Source organism: Oncorhynchus clarkii, chromosome 5, assembly GCF_045791955.1.
Source record: "Oncorhynchus clarkii lewisi isolate Uvic-CL-2024 chromosome 5, UVic_Ocla_1.0, whole genome shotgun sequence".
Taxonomy (NCBI): Eukaryota; Metazoa; Chordata; class Actinopteri; order Salmoniformes; family Salmonidae; genus Oncorhynchus; species Oncorhynchus clarkii.
In genome coordinates this window covers 2,548,261-2,565,059 of record NC_092151.1, presented here as the reverse complement: position 1 = coordinate 2,565,059, position 16,799 = coordinate 2,548,261, and the positions used below count along the sequence as shown (strand labels likewise).

The 16,799-nt window shown below is 43.0% G+C and overlaps 1 protein-coding gene across 3 annotated transcripts in view; it reads left to right on the top strand.

Moving 5' to 3' along the window:
- Positions 1-5,045: 5,045 nt before the first annotated feature.
- The window catches only part of LOC139408253 (uncharacterized protein KIAA1958), a 34,818-nt gene continuing 23,064 nt past the window's right edge, over positions 5,046-16,799 (top strand). For 2 of the 3 annotated variants that reach the window (XM_071151931.1, XM_071151930.1), the window contains exons 1-2: positions 5,055-5,225; positions 10,821-11,048. In XM_071151931.1, coding sequence (XP_071008032.1) covers positions 10,842-11,048 — 207 coding nt within the window. In that variant the 5' untranslated portion in view covers positions 5,055-5,225; positions 10,821-10,841. Of the gene's footprint in view, positions 5,226-10,820; positions 11,049-16,799 lie in introns of all 3 variants that reach the window. The other variant, XM_071151932.1, reaches the window with a different exon arrangement.

Sequence of the window (16,799 nt, the reverse complement as noted above, 5' to 3'; positions counted from 1 at the left end):
GTGGAGGCTATATACAGGGGGTACCGGTACAGGGTCAATGTGGAGACTATATACAGGGTATTACGGTACAGAGTCAATGTGGAGGCTATATACAGAGGGTACCGGTACAGGGTCAATGTGGAGACTATATACAGGGGGTACCGGTACAGGGTCAATGTGGAGACTATATACAGGGTATTACGGTACAGAGTCAATGTGGAGGCTATATACAAGGTATTACAGTACAGAGTCAATGTGGAGGCTATATACAAGGTATTACGGTACAGGGTCAATGTGGAGACTATATACAGGGTGTTACGGTACAGAGTCAATGTGGAGGCTATATACAGGGGGTACCGGTACAGGGTCAATGTGGAGACTATATACAGGGTATTACGGTACAGAGTCAATGTGGAGGCTATATACAAGGTATTACGGTACAGAGTCAATGTGGAGGCTATATACAAGGTATTACGGTACAGGGTCAATGTGGAGACTATATACAGGGTGTTACGGTACAGAGTCAATGTGGTGGCTATATACAGAGGGTACCGGTACAGGGTCAATGTGGAGACTATATACAGGGTGTTACGGTACAGAGTCAATGTGGTGGCTATATACAGAGGGTACCGGTACAGGGTCAATGTGGAGACTATATACAGGGTATTACGGTACAGAGTCAATGTGAAGGCTATATACAGAGGGTACCGGTACAGGGTCAATGTGGAGGCTATATACAGGGGGTACCGGTACACGGTCAATGTGGAGACTATATACAGGGTGTTACGGTACAGAGTCAATGTGGAGACTATATACAGGGGGTACCGGTACAGGGTCAATGTGGAGACTATATACAGGGTGTTACGGTACAGAGTCAATGTGGAGGCTATATACAGGGTATTACGGTACAGAGTTAATGTGGAGGCTATATACAGGGGGTACCGGTACAGGGTCAATGTGGAGACTATATACAGGGTGTTACGGTACAGAGTCAATGTGGAGACTATATACAGGGGGTACCGGTACAGGGTCAATGTGGAGACTATATACAGGGTGTTACGGTACAGAGTCAATGTGGAGACTATATACAGGGGGTACCGGTACAGGGTCAATGTGGAGACTATATACAGGGTGTTACGGTACAGAGTCAATGTGGAGGCTATATACAGGGTATTACGGTACAGAGTTAATGAGGAGGCTATATACAGGGGGTACCGGTACAGGGTCAATGTGGAGACTATATACAGGGTGTTACGGTACAGAGTCAATGTGGAGACTATATACAGGGGGTACCGGTACAGGGTCAATGTGGAGACTATATACAGGGGGTACCGGTACAGGGTCAATGTGGAGACTATATACAGGGGGTACCGGTACAGGGTCAATGTGGAGACTATATACAGGGGGTACCGGTACAGAGTCAATGTGGAGGCTATATACAGGGTGTTACGGTACAGGGTCAATGTGGAGACTATATACAGGGGGTACCGGTACAGGGTCAATGTGGAGACTATATACAGGGGGTACCGGTACAGAGTCAATGTGGAGACTATATACAGGGGGTACCGGTACAGGGTCAATGTGGAGACTATATACAGGGGGTACCGGTACAGGGTCAATGTGGAGACTATATACAGGGGGTACCGGTACAGGGTCAATGTGGAGACTATATACAGGGGGTACCGGTACAGAGTCAATGTGGAGGCTATATACAGGGTGTTACGGTACAGGGTCAATGTGGAGACTATATACAGGGGGTACCGGTACAGGGTCAATGTGGAGACTATATACAGGGGGTACCGGTACAGAGTCAATGTGGAGACTATATACAGGGGGTACCGGTACAGGGTCAATGTGGAGACTATATACAGGGTGTTACGGTACAGAGTCAATGTGGAGACTATATACAGGGGGTACCGGTACAGGGTCAATGTGGAGACTATATACAGGGGGTACCGGTACAGGGTCAATGTGGAGACTATATACAGGGGGTACCGGTACAGAGTCAATGTGGAGGCTATATACAGGGTGTTACGGTACAGGGTCAATGTGGAGACTATATACAGGGGGTACCGGTACAGGGTCAATGTGGAGACTATATACAGGGGGTACCGGTACAGAGTCAATGTGGAGACTATATACAGGGGGTACCGGTACAGGGTCAATGTGGAGACTATATACAGGGGGTACCGGTACAGAGTCAATGTGGAGGCTATATACAGGGTATTACGGTACAGAGTCAATGTGGTGGCTATATACAGAGGGTACCGGTACAGGGTCAATGTGGAGACTATATACAGGGTATTACGGTACAGAGTCAATGTGGAGGCTATATACAGGGGGTACCGGTACAGGGTCAATGTGGAGACTATATACAGGGTATTACGGTACAGAGTCAATGTGGTGGCTATATACAGAGGGTACCGGTACAGGGTCAATGTGGAGACTATATACAGGGTATTACGGTACAGAGTCAATGTGAAGGCTATATACAGGGTGTTACGGTGCCGAGTTAATGTAGAGGCTATATACAGGGTGTTACGGTACAGAGTCAAGTGGAGGCTATATACAGGGTGTTACGGTACAGAGTCAATGTGGAGGCTATATACAGGGGGTACCGGTACAGAGTCAATGCGGAGGCTATATACAGGGGGTACCGGTACAGGGTCAAACATATTTCCAAATGATGTTTGCATATAATGACAAATTAAAACGGTTATTCTTTTGTCCATTTATTAAATTGTTTATTAAATTATATTCTAAGCTCAACATATTTTAATTTAATAATAGTAGCCATAATTCATAAATGGCACCAGGCAGGGTTCAGTGAAGAAGAACCTCTAGGGTTCTGACAGGGTTCTATATAGAACCTCTAGGTTTCTGACAGGGTTCTATATAGAACCTCTAGGGTTCTGACAGGGTTATATATAACCTCTAGGGTTCTGACAGGGTTCTATATATAACCTCTAGGGTTCTGACAGGGTTCTATATAGAACCTCTAGGGTTCTGACAGGGTTCTATATCGAACCTCTAGGGTTCTGACAGTGTTCTATATAGAACCTCTAGGGTTCCATTTACAGTGCGTTTGGAAATGATTCAGATCCCTTGACTTTTTCCACATTTTGTTATGTTACAGCATTATTCAAATTAAATAGTTTTTTCCCCTCAATATACACACAAAATCCCATTACAACTAAGCAAAAACACGGTAAGAAATGTTTGCAAATGTATATAAAAAAACCCTGAAATATCACATTCACATTAGTATTCAGACCCTTTATTCAGTACTTTGCTGAAGCACCTTTGGCAGCGATTACAGCCTCGAGTCTTCTTAGGTACAACGCTACAAGCTTGGCACACCTGTATTTGCAGAGTTTCTCCCATTCTTCTCAGCAGATCCTCTCAAGCTCTTGTCAGGTTGGATGGGGAGCATCGCTGAACAGCTATTTTCAGGTCTCTCAAGAAATGTTCGATCAGGTTCAAGTCTGGGCTCTGGCTGGGCCATAGGGACATTCAGAGACTTGTCCCAAAGCCACTCCTGCATTATCTTGGCTGTGTGCTTAGGGTCGTTGTCCTGTTGGAAGGTGAGCCTTCACCCCAGTCTGAGGTCCTGAGTGCTCTGGATCAGGTTTTCATCAAGGATCTCTGCACTTTGCTCCATGAATCTTTCCCTCGATCCTGACTAGTCTCCCAGTCCCTGCCGCTGAAAAACATCCCTCAATTTTGAGTCTCATAGCAAAGGATCTGAATACTTATGTAAATAAGGTATTTCAGTTATTTATTATTTTTAATACATTTGCAAACATTTCTAAAAACCTGTTTTTGCTTTGTCTTGATGGGGTATTTTGTGTAGATTGATGAGGATTTTTTTTTTAAATCAATTGATTTTAGAATAAGGCTGTAACTTAACGATGTGGAAAAAGGGAAGGGGTCTGAATACTTTCCGAATGCTCTGTATGCGATGGAACCCTTTTTGGTTCTATAAGGAACCTTTTTTCCTCTCAGAGTTTAAGCTACTAGAGTTATCAGATAGGATTTATTTATTACAAAAACTGGTACTTTTGTTTTGGGTGGAACCGGTTCATAAATGTATTTTGCTGGTCGGAACAGTAACCACATTTACATCCACAGTAAAGTCATGCCATAATAATAAAAAAAATCACAACAGCTGAAGAAATAGGAAGTGTCCGGACAATTTTATAAATGTCGAACAGATCTTTTTGTGTCAGTAAAATGTACTATGCGAGAAATGGCGGTGGAAATGCCCATATGTGCAAATATATCTATACAGCGACTCTGCCTATCCAACCAGACAGAGCTTGAGAGGATCTGCAGAGAAGAATGGGAGAAACTCCCCAAATACAGGTGTGCCAAGCTTGTAGCATCGTACCCTAGAAGACTGGAGGCTGTAATCTGACAGAGATGCTTCAACAAAGTACTGAGTTTGTGATGAATTTACATTTGTCAATTAGCAGACACTTTTATCCAGAGAGACTTGCAGTAGTGAGAGCATACATTTTATCCTACTAAATGTGATATGTTTTTTTTTATTTCATACATTTGCAAAAAATTCTAAAGACCTGTTTTTGCTTTGCCATTATGGGGTATTTTGTTTAGATTCACGAGGAAAACACGGTTTAATACATTTTAGAATAAGGCTGTAACGCAATAAAATGAGGATGCACTGTACACTAACCAGATTTATTTGTGGGTAAAGTTGATAACATTACCGGTGGAGGGTTCTTATCAACAGTCTAAACCCATCTACATTTTCTAGAAATAAAATTAAAAAGCAGCTAGTGTGAGTTATTTTTGAATTCCCCCTATTGATTTAATGAATGTAAACATGTTTTAAATTTTTTTTTTAAGTTTAACTTTCCAGTTTTGTTAATACAATGAGCCTAACATCAACCCATACTTTGTCCTCAGTTTTCTCATCCTTCCACATGTTTTGTACATGTTACAAATTGTCCTGTATTTGTATTTATTATGAATAAGATGATCATTTTCATCTCTCATAACAACACGATGACGTAGCTACATATCCGAATCGACGTATTTCCGGTAAGGCCTCGTTTTATTTCTATGTTTTGGAGAAGAAGAAGAATAAAATATCTCTCACTATCCAGCTAGTCGGAGTGGTCTATCGCTTGCTTTGACCGCTGATTGTTACTTATTATCATCCCAAACAACTCCTTCCTTTTATATTAGAAGAAATATCTATATGAAGAGTCTCCGGTGTAAAGGTAAGTGTTTATTGACAATAACAGAGAGATAGGCGTCTCTTTGTTCTATGAGTCGGATCACGCTAACGACCGTAGCTAGCTAGTTAGCCGTAGACGAAAGCTAGCTTCACATTCGGGCTGCTGTTTGATTTGAAATAGCTGAATAGCTAGCAAGATAACTGGCTAGCTCGGGTGTGTTATGTTAGCCGCGGGCCCAGCTAGATAATTAGCAAGCTAGATAGGTAGCGATATGCAGAAAGGTTGAAATGACTAGCCAGCCCAGAATTAACATTATATCAATGTGTTAGCCACTGATAACAAAATGGGCTATGAACAATATTTTATGTGTTGCTAAATATCTAGTAATTGTAACAGTAGGCCGTTCTTTGCCGTAGTTGTCTTATGCTCGGTACACACTACACGACTTCTGAAATCGTAACAACTTGGACGTGCTCACATTTCCCGATGTCCTTGTCCCCAAGTCTTTCTTCCCATCCACCCTAAAACCACAGGACGAGGGTGTTCACACAATGAGTTCCTAGTTGATCCTGCCCTGCTTTTCTCGGTTGTCGTAGGAAGAAAACAAATAGGTGCCGATGTATTTTTTTTAAAGTATTGAGGCGCAGAATATGGTCTTAATTTCATGTCGTTATATTTTTTATTTATTTCTGTCATGTAATGTAGGACACTGATGTAATATTGGTTCGTTTTGCTTTGCCTGTTGCCTCGGGTGAGTGGAGGTTTTATGTAAGTACCAAGGATTCTGTGGTTTCCCTTGCAAAAGGGATTGCTTTTGATAAAACGTATTTTTCTTCCTTCCCAATGAAAACTAATTAGAAAATGTTAAAATATGTATTTTATGGAAAATATATGTATGTTTATGGGCGATGCACCATGCTGCCTTGTTGACAAAATGACAGAGCTGTTCCATTTGAGAAGGACATGCCTCCCTCCCCGTTTTCACCAGATGTGACAGGCATCGGCCTGGGCTCAACATAATTGAATCCGCCCATTGTTTTAGTCTCACATGCTGAATGCTCAATGGCTATTGGGAGCAGTCCTTGCCCAATCATGCTGTAGCACTGCTCATACTATAACATGCAAACCCTAAATTTAGGACATGTCAGGACATCCGACAGGGGTCTGGAGAACAGAACAGCCATCATTGGTGCGTCCTTGACCTGCTCAAACTATGCGAGTCTCAACGTAATGATCCTAGCCCAAGTTCATAGGATTTCAGCCAGATCATGAATATTTGTCTGAGATGGCAAAAATGTAGCGAATTCATGTTAAGGTTGTGTAGTGTATTCCCGGCCTTAAACCCTCTACAGACTGTATGATTTTAGCTGTCTTATGCTGTGATTTTGCAGACACTTCCACATCGTTGGCACATTTTTACATCGTAAACGATTGTTGGACATCTTGGCTCGTTCAGTGTAACAGGGTCTAGGTCGTAGGCTCTGACCGTTCTGGTGGTGTCTTTATCGTGTCAGGTGTTCCGAGCTGATCCCAGTGACTGACCAATAGGAACACTTGAGTATGCACACAATTTGTCAGAGTAATATAATAGTTTGATTTTTAAACATTTACATGCTGTGCAAGAAGGAACGATTTCCCTAATAATCTTGTTTACATGATGGAATTTTGATAAATGCAGAAAATATCCAAACAAAATAAACGTTCTACCATGTTATTTTGGGGAAGCTTCTTTTGATTCTGACTTGGGACATATGAAGTTTATATGTGTAAACTTTTTTTAAAGATTCATATGTTCAGTTTTTCTGAACTCACTTCTCTCGCGCATAACCGTAGAGAGGCTTGCGCTGCTGGTACGAGAGGCTTGCGCTGCTGGTACGAGAGGCTTGCGCTGCTGGTACGAGAGGCTTGCGCTGCTGGTACATGCATAGATCAAATACACCGCTGATGTTGACGTAAGCCTGTACCAATTTAACCAGCTTGATATCAAGATTTTAATTAATATCACATACAGTGATGTGATAATCGTAAAAGACTGAATCTGACGTACAGTCTGCACAAAGGCCTTAAACTCAACTCTACGAATTACTATGGAGTTGAGCAGTGGTGAGTGTGAGCGGACTGTTGCTAGCAGATTGTAACGTGCTCCATTAGCCATTACAGGATAGTAGGCAGGGCAAACCCTGGTAGATCATCTACAAATAAATTGCAGTTTTTGGACACATTCAGCAGCTTTTACCAGATTAAATACAATACCATTGGAAATCAATGTTAAAAATTCAGTTGTATATTCATAAAAACTTAAATTGAAAATGATGCTGTCAACTGCTTATTTTTTTGGGGGGGGGGGGTCACAGACGCCAAGCCCCTCCCCATGCCACTCGCAACTTCTTCCTCTTTGACAACAAGCAGTGTTAACTTGCTATTTGCATTTGAGGTTTGGTCCAACACGAGGTCATATGGACACCGAAACACATTGAGACACTATTTGACTGGAATAGAGGAGACCTTGACCTTTCTAATAATACCCTATTTATGTCTCAACTCCTAACATGTCGAACAAAGCAGACCCTACTAAAACGAGAGGATCAATGAACATGTTGTGGAAAATCAATCAAATGTATTTATAAAGCCCTTTTTACATCAGCCGATGTCACAAAGTGCTGTACAGAAACCCAGCCTGAAACCCCCAAACAGCAAGCAAAGCAGATGTAGAAGCACGGTGGCTAGGAAAAACTCCCTAGAAAGGCAGAAACCTAGGAAGAAACCTGTGTTTTAGCCCTGCCAAGGGAGCGGGTGTTAATGCAGAATGACTAGATTCCCATTTAGCCCTGCCAAGGGAGCGGGCGTTAATGCAGAATGACTAGATCCCATTTAGCCCTGCCAAGGGAGCGGGCGTTAATGCAGAATGACTAGATCCCATTTAGCCCTGCCAAGGGAGCGGGTGTTAATGCAGAATGACTAGATCCCATTTAGCCCTGACAAGCGAGCAGGCGTTAATGTAGAATGACTAGATCCCATTTAGCCCCTGCCAAGGGAGCGGGCGTTAATGCAGAATGACTAGATCCCATTTAGCCCTGACATGGGAGCGGGCGTTAATGCAGAATGACTAGATCCCATTTAGCCCTGACAAGGGAGCGGGCGTTAATGCAGAATGACTAGATCCCATTTAGCCCTGCCAAGGGAGCGGGTGTTAATGCAGAATGACTAGATCCCATTTAGCCCTGACAAGGGAGCGGGCGTTAATGCAGAATGACTAGATCCCATTTAGCCCTGACAAGGGAGCGGGCGTTAATGCAGAATGACTAGATCCCATTTGGCCCCTGAATACTTAATGATAAGCTGTAGACCACACTGTCTACCAAGAGAGTTCTCATCTATATTATTCGTAGCCATCTATTTACCACCACAGAACAATACTGGCACTAAGACCGCTCTCAACCAACTCTACAAGGCCATAAGCAAAGAAGAAAATGCTCACCCAGAAGTGGGGCTTCTAGTGGCCAGGGACTTTAAGGCAGGCAAACTTAAATCAGTTTAACCAACATTTTACCAGTATGTCACATGTGCAACTAGGGAAAAAACAAAATCCTAGACCACCTTTACTCAACACAAAGAGATGCATACAAAGCTCTCCATCGCACTTCATTTAGGAAATCTGCCCATAATTCTATCCTCCCTGATTCCTGCTTAAAAGCAAAAACTAAAGCAGGAAGTACCAGTGAATTCCGTGTTGCTCAAAACGGAAGTGGTCAGATGACCCGGATGCTACACTACAGGACCGTTTTGCTAGCACAGACTGGAATATGTTCCGGGATTCATCCAATGGCATTGAGGAATGCAAGACACGGATGTGCATCGTTGACGTCGTTCCCACAGTGACTGTACGTACATATCGCAACCAGAAGCCATGGATTACAGGCAACATTCTCATCGAGCTAATGGCTAGAGCTGCCGCTTTCAAGGAGCGGGAGACTAATCCGGACACTTATAAGAAATCCCGCTATGCCCTCAGACGAACCATCAAACAGGCAAAGCATCAATACAGGACTAAGATTAAATCGTACTACACCGTCTCTGATGCTCGTCAGATGTGGCAGGGCTTAAAAACTATTACAGACTACAAAGGGAAACCCAGACTCGAGCTGCCCAGTGACGTGAGCCTACCAGACGAGCTAAATGCCTTTTATGCTCGCTTCGAGGCAAGCAACCCTGAAGCATGCACGAGAGCACCAGCTGTGCTGGATGACTGTGTAATAACGCTCTCGGTAGCCAATGTGAACAAAACCTTTAAACAGGTCAACGTTCACAAAGCCGCTGGGCCAGACAGATGACCTATTACTGCTCGGCATCTGCCCGTAAGGCAGGGTGAATACATCACCGGGGGCCAAGCTTCCTGCCATCCAGGCGGTGTCAGAGGAAAGCCTATAAAATTGTCAGAGACCACACAGCAAGTGGTACTGGAGCGCCGAGTCTCGGACCAAAATGCTCCTTAACCGTTTCTACCCCCCCCCCCCAAACCATAAGACTGTTGAATAATTCATAAAATCGCCACCGGACAATTTACATTGACCCCCACCCCCGTTCCCCCTCCCTTTTGTACACTGCTGCTGTTTGTTTGTAACCTATGCATAGTCACTTTGCCCCCACCTACATGTACAGATTACCTCAACTAGCCTGTACCCCTACACCCTGACTCTGTACTGATGCTCCCTGTATTTAGCCTCGTTATTCTTATTGTATTACTGTTGGTAAAATTATGATTAAATGACTGAACAAATCATTTTAAATGGAACTGTAAGTAAACTTAGTTACAAATAAAATACTCTGTTTTATTATATCTGATTAACAATATGAGTTCATACGATGGGATTGTGTGACATGGACAAGGAGTAATTAAAGTTAATGAACACCATTCCAACTAGGAAGAAACGAATGTGTTTTCACAGTCCCCAACCCATAAGGTCGTTAACCTATGGTTGAACCCACAGAAACTTAGCTCTGGGGTTTTTAGATAAGACAGTGAGTGCATTCCTAGGTTATCTGTTAATTAGAACTGTCAGCTCAGTGGTGATCGATAATGTTGAGGGGTCAAAAGTTACCTGGGAGTGTGTTAGTAAGTTAGAATGAACTTTTCACCTCACTTTGTCCCGGTCGAGAGGAGGGGATTCTGTTAAAGCAATGAAATGACGTCATGATCTGTATATAAACTGTTGCTGTTGGTTAAGTGGGAGAATAAATTCTGTTACCTATTATTAAAAAGACTGGTCTCCGTCTATTTTATGCAAAAAATAATCTTACAAATTCTCATAAAATAGATTAAGGGTTTTCAATAATATATATATATATATATATATATATATATATATATATATATATATATATATATATATATATATATTAATTAAATTACACTAACAATTACTTTTTATTATTACTTTGTATTTGTCTACTTGGTAAATATGTTCTTCTTAAACTGCACTGTTAAGGGCCTTTAAGGGCCACTGTTAAGGGCCTTTAAGTAAGCATTTCATGGTAAAGTCTACACCTATTGTATTAGGCGCGTGTGACGAAGTTTGATTAGATTTTGATTTGAACTCACACTTCTATTATGAATAAGTAATATACATTTTTCCATAGGGGAAACGGCTCCAACTCACGATGGAAGACTGCTTGCACACTTCTTCAGAGAACCTGTCTAAGCTGGTCCGCTGGGCCCACAGTCACGGCACCATCTGTGCTCTCATCCCGAACCTCAAACACCTGCTTACCGAGGGTTCCCATGGGAACCTGACCGCCATGTGGGGGTGCAGCGCGGGCCACGCCTACCACTGGCCCCTCCCCGCCACCTGTAAAACAGGCCAGAAGGTAGGTGTTTTTTTTTTTGTCCCAGATGTTTGTGATTTTGACTGTTCTATTGACAAGCTGAACATGTTTGGGTTGGCAAGAGGGCAGAAACCGACTGGAGCCCAGGATAGGCATTTATGGCACTGCAATGTACACTGTGGCCAGTTTACACCACCCCGTTCACAAAAATGGTTCGCTCCTCCAGACAGTGAGTCGCGTGTCCGTGGCTTGCTATATTAAGCAGGCAGGCAGGCATCGAGACATTCAGTTACTGTTTAATTGAATGTTAGAATGGGTAAAACAAGTGACCTACACGACTGAGCGTGGTATGATTGTCGGTGCCAGGTGTGCCAGTTCCAATGCTCCGGTTCTCAGAAACGGCTGGGCTCCTGGGCTTTTCACGCACGACAGTGTCTAGGGTTTACCGAGAATGGTGCGACAAACATAAAAATATCCGGTCAGTGGCAATCCTGTTGCCAAAATCAGCTCGTCGATGAGATGTCGAAGGAGAATGGCAAGAATCGTGCAAGCTAAAAGGTGGTCCACGAACAGGCAAATAACGGTGCAGTACAACAGTGGTGTGCAGAAACGGCTTCTCGGAACACAACTCGTCGGTCCTTTTCACGGATTGGCTATTGCAGCAGATGACCACACCAGGTTCCAATCAGATAAAAAAACAAGAGGAAGTGGCTCCAACGGCCAACACTGGACAATAGAGGAGTGGAAAAACATTGCCTGGTCCAACGAATCCCGGTTCCTGTTGTCAAGCTGATGGCGCTCAGTATTTAGCATGAGGGACGGCAGGGTAGCCTAGTGGTTAGAGCATTGGACTAGTAACCGGAAGGTTGCAAGTTCAAATCCCCGAGCAGTCGTTCTGCCCCTGAACAAGGCAGTTAACCCACTGTTCCTAGGCCGTCATTGAAAATAAGAATTTGTTCTTAACTGACTTGCCTAGTTAAATAAAGGTAAAGAAAAAATGAGCAGCAGAGCGGTATGAGTCATGGCCCCATCCTGCCTGGTGTCAACACTACAGGCTGGTGGCGGTGATTTAATGGAGCGAGGAATGTTTTGCTGGCATGCCTTAAGTCCCTTGATACCGATTGAGCAACTTTCCCTGACGAAGTCTGGCTTTTCTGGAGGCAAAGGGGGTTCAACCCAGTACTGTAAGAGTTTACAATCAGTGGACAGTTTGTTTTTCTGTAAATAATGTGACATTGGGATAAACATTTCTAAATGGTTTCAATGGTTTGAAACTAAAATAACAATTATTTTCATGCAGTTCCAAATGTGAACTCAGAGGAATAAAAGTTAATATATGCAAATTGGCCCATAACTCTGTCGTGTCTGTCATTAAACTGAAGACTTTTAGTTTTTATCAAAGATTCTCTGTAATTAGTATTACACGATCAAATTGATTAATCATGTAGCCGTAATTAACTAGGAAGTCGGGGCACCAAGGAAAATATTCAGATTACAAAGTTATAATTTCCTAATATAACCTTTCAGATATTTTATCTGATCAATTAGTCTTCGAAATAATGAATTATTTACTTTACCTCACGTCAGTCTCATTCCAAACGTCGTAAATTGTTGGTTATCTGCACGAACCCAGTCTTCACTATGAGTCATCCATACATCAATTGTCTTAAATCATTTATTTATAACTAACTAAGTAATTCACAGAAATGCATAAACAAACAAAGTAAATATGGTTACAAGAAATGATAAGGGAATGTGGGCTAAACCGGCATCGTGGCTTGGTGGACAAAACGGGGAGTGGAGGTCAGCTGAGAAGTTACTACAGAGTTGATAATTATAACAATTGAAATGCTAATCCTTTGCACATGAACGCTCACTCATTCGGGAACAATTGCAATCAATATATATATTTACGCTCACTGTGTCGTCTTGATCGCTCTTGAAAAGTGTGTTTCTTTTGTAGAATTGTCCGTCTCTCTCTCTCGTGGTTAGAGGGGATAGTTCAGAGTGACATTCATTCATGTTGTTGTAGAATGGCTGTTTCGGCGGTTGTCGTTCTTCAATGATACCGAATTCCTAGCTGCAGACTAGTAATTAATATCAAAGACTTGTTCTTATTCTGTCGGTATCGATAGTCTAAGAGTTTAACCACGTGGTATGGTTAGAAGATTCAGCAATGGTCTACAACCTTTGTCCCCTCGTAATGGAGGAAAACATGGTCTACTTGAGAATTTCTCAAAGTTGGGGTTTTATTCGGAATTGCAGAAAAGGGGCTGTCCCAGGATGCCTGACCCTAACTGGGCTCAGTGGCGGTCCTCTGATTTAGTTCAACTCAAAAGAGAATTGGAGTTTCCTTCATTAAACAGTCCAAAATCACATCACACAATTTTACAAACAGTATCATACTCACTCATTCATCTTATACAACAATTAGATGTAAACCTCATATCTGAGGCTATTATATAAACAGCGTTATGGTAATGTGGTCACACCGTCTCCCATGAGCTTCACCAAGTAACAAACGGACCAGTTCGTAGCTGGATTCTTCACCCATCTTTTACACTTTCTCCGGAACCTGAAATTTGTTCGGACCTCAAGCTCTGTGAGGTGGAAGAAATTCCTTTGTTCTCTATGAAACTTCACTCTGTCTCTTATACTGTGTGTCCATGAGGCAGGGTCTTCTCCTAAGGAATTTACGACCTCTCTCTGACCACAGCAGCCTAGTTGAAGGAGGCAAGGGGGAGGCAGGGAGAGGGGGATGGGGCTTGCTGTACCCAAAGAGGGCAACGTCATGACAACTCCATCTATACGACAACACGGGTCTAGGACTGTACGGCAACTCGGGTCTAGGACTGTACGGCAACTCGGGTCTAGGACTGTACGGCAACTCGGGTCTAGGAGTGTACGACTCCTCAGGGCTAGGAGTGTACGACTCCTCAGGGCTAGGAGTGTACGACTCCTCAGGGCTAGGAGTGTACGACTCCTCAGGGCTAGGAGTGTACGACTCCTCAGGGCTACGGAACTGCAGGGCTAGGACTGTACGGCACCGCCAGTACCAAGTTAATGTGGAGGCTATATACAGGGTGTTACGGTACAGAGTCAATGTGGAGGCTATATACAGGGTGTTACGGTACAGAGTCAATGTGGAGGCTATATACAGGGTGTTACCGTTGTTACGAATCCCTTTTGGCCCGACAGTCTAGGGGGGATGGTAGTGAGACCCGTAACATAACTCATGTAAATTATAATAGTGACAAAGTAAAAGTGAACGAAATAACCACGACAACCGAAATAATACCGTCAAACTCAGGGTTTATTTCTAAACACACGGTAATGGGGGGAAGCAGGAAAAAGGGGCTGAGCTGGACCCAAGGAAAGAAACAATAAGTATTCAAAACACCCCTAAGCTAGACTAGCCTATTTCAACAACAGCTAACTAACTAACCAAAAATACAGTGGGTGGTCCGCCCAGTTCTAACTAGTGTGTTTTAACAAAGTTTACCTACGGGTAGTGTATGCCCATGGGCGACTTGTCTTGGTTTCCCCTTTTCCCACCAGCAAACACCATAAGCAAAAACAATACTCACAGGAGATGACAAAGTGATTTGGAGGTGCTCAAACAAAAGAAGAGGTTAATTAATACACAAAGAGAGAGATCTACCAACATGGCATTACAAAGATTGAGCTACTGAAATCTATCAAGAGCAGAGATCTACCAACATGGCATTACAAAGATTGAGCTACTGAAATCTATCAAGAGCAGAGATCTACCAACATGGCATTACAAAGATTGAGCTACTGAAATCTATCAAGAGCAGAGATCTACCAACATGGCATTACAAAGATTGAGCTACTGAAATCTATCAAGAGCAGAGATCTACCAACATGGCATTACAAAGATTGAGCTCTCCTGAAATCTACCAAGAACAAACAAATGATGGGGTTTTTAAACCATGGGGAAGGAACTGTGATAGGGTAGGAAACAGGAGGAGGTGTGTCTTCTGATTGATGGGTTGATTGTTGACTGATTGGGGAGTGATGATTTTCACCTGTGAGGGGAGAATGAGAGAAAAGAAACACACACACACACAGGATACACACACAGGATAACTGTATCCGTAACAACCGTACAGAGTCAATGTGGAGGCTATATACAGGGTGTTACGGTAGAGAGTCAATGTGGAGGCTATATACAGGGTGTTACGGTACAGAGTCAATGTGGAGGCTATATACAGGGTGTTACGGTACAGAGTCAATGTGGAGACTATATACAGGGGGTACCGGTACAGAGTCAATGTGGAGACTATACAGTGGGTACTGTACAGAGTCAATGCGTGGGGCTACAGGTTAGTCAAGGTAATTGAGGTAATCTGTACATGTAGGTAGAGTTATTAAAGTGACTATGCATAGATAATAACAGCAGTGTAAAGGGGGGGGGGGGGCAATGCAAATAGTCTAGGTAGCCATTTGATTAGATGTTCAGGAGTCTTATGGCTTGGGGGTGGAAGCTGTTTAGGAGCCTCTTGGACCTAGACTTGGCACTCCGGTACTGCTTGCCGTGTGGTAGCAGAGAGAAGTCTATGACTAGGGTGGCTGGAGTCTTTGACAATTTTTAGGGCGTTTATCTGACACCACCTAGTATATAGGTCCTGGATGGCAGGAAGCTTGGCCCCTGTGATGTACTGGGTCGTACGCAATACCCTCTGTAGTGCCTTGCGGTCAGAGGCTGAGACGTTGCCATACCAGGCGGTGATGCAACCCGTCAGGATGCTCTCGATGGTGCAGCTGTAAAACCTTTTGAGGATCTGAGGACCCACGACAAATCTTTTCAGTCTCCTGACGGGAAAAGGTTTTCTCGTGCCTCTCTTCACGACTGTCATGGTGTGCTTGGGCCATGTTAGTTTGTTGGTGATGTGGACACCAAGGAACTTGAAGCTCTCAACCTTCTCCACTACATCCCCGTCGATGAGAATGGGGGCGTTCTCGGTCCTCCTTTTCCTGTAGTCCACAATCATCTCTTTTGTCTTGATCACGTTGAGGGAGAGGTTGTTGTCCTGGCACCACACGACCAGGTCACTGACCTCCCCGTAGACTGTCTCGTCGTTGTCGGTGATCAGGCCTACCACTGTTGTGTCATCGGCAAACTTAACGATGGTGTTGGAGTCATGCCTGGCCGTGCAGTCATGAGTGAACAGGGTTTTAAGTGTCAATGTAAAGTGACTCTCGGTTAGAAGCATTCCATAATTTGGGATTTGTGTGTCCATGAAAACCGTTTTCACCTGTAACATAAAGACACACAAAATGTAATGAGATCTTTATACACAAACTATCCAACAGCCTGATACCTGGTTCGATGTCTAATTTAACGTCAGTTTACACTGCCAAAATGTAATGAGATCTCTATACACAAACTATCCAACAGCCTGATACCTGGTTCAATGTCTAATTTAACGTCAGTTTACACTGCCAAAATGTAATGATCTCTATACACAAACTATCCAACAGCCTGATACCTGGTTCGATGTCTAATTTAACGTCAGTTTACACTGCCAAAATGTAATGAGATCTCTATACACAAACTATCCAACAGCCAAAATGCAAGTCATGTTTTATGTCACACAATCTTGGGATTTGGACAAATAAAACAGTTAAAAACCGGTTTTAAATCAACTTGTGAATGTTATTGATTATAACTATGATGTTATTGATTATGATCCCCCATCTTCATTTTTTAAAAATGTATTTTACCTTTATTTAACTAGGCAAGTCAGTTAAGAACAAATTCTTATTTAC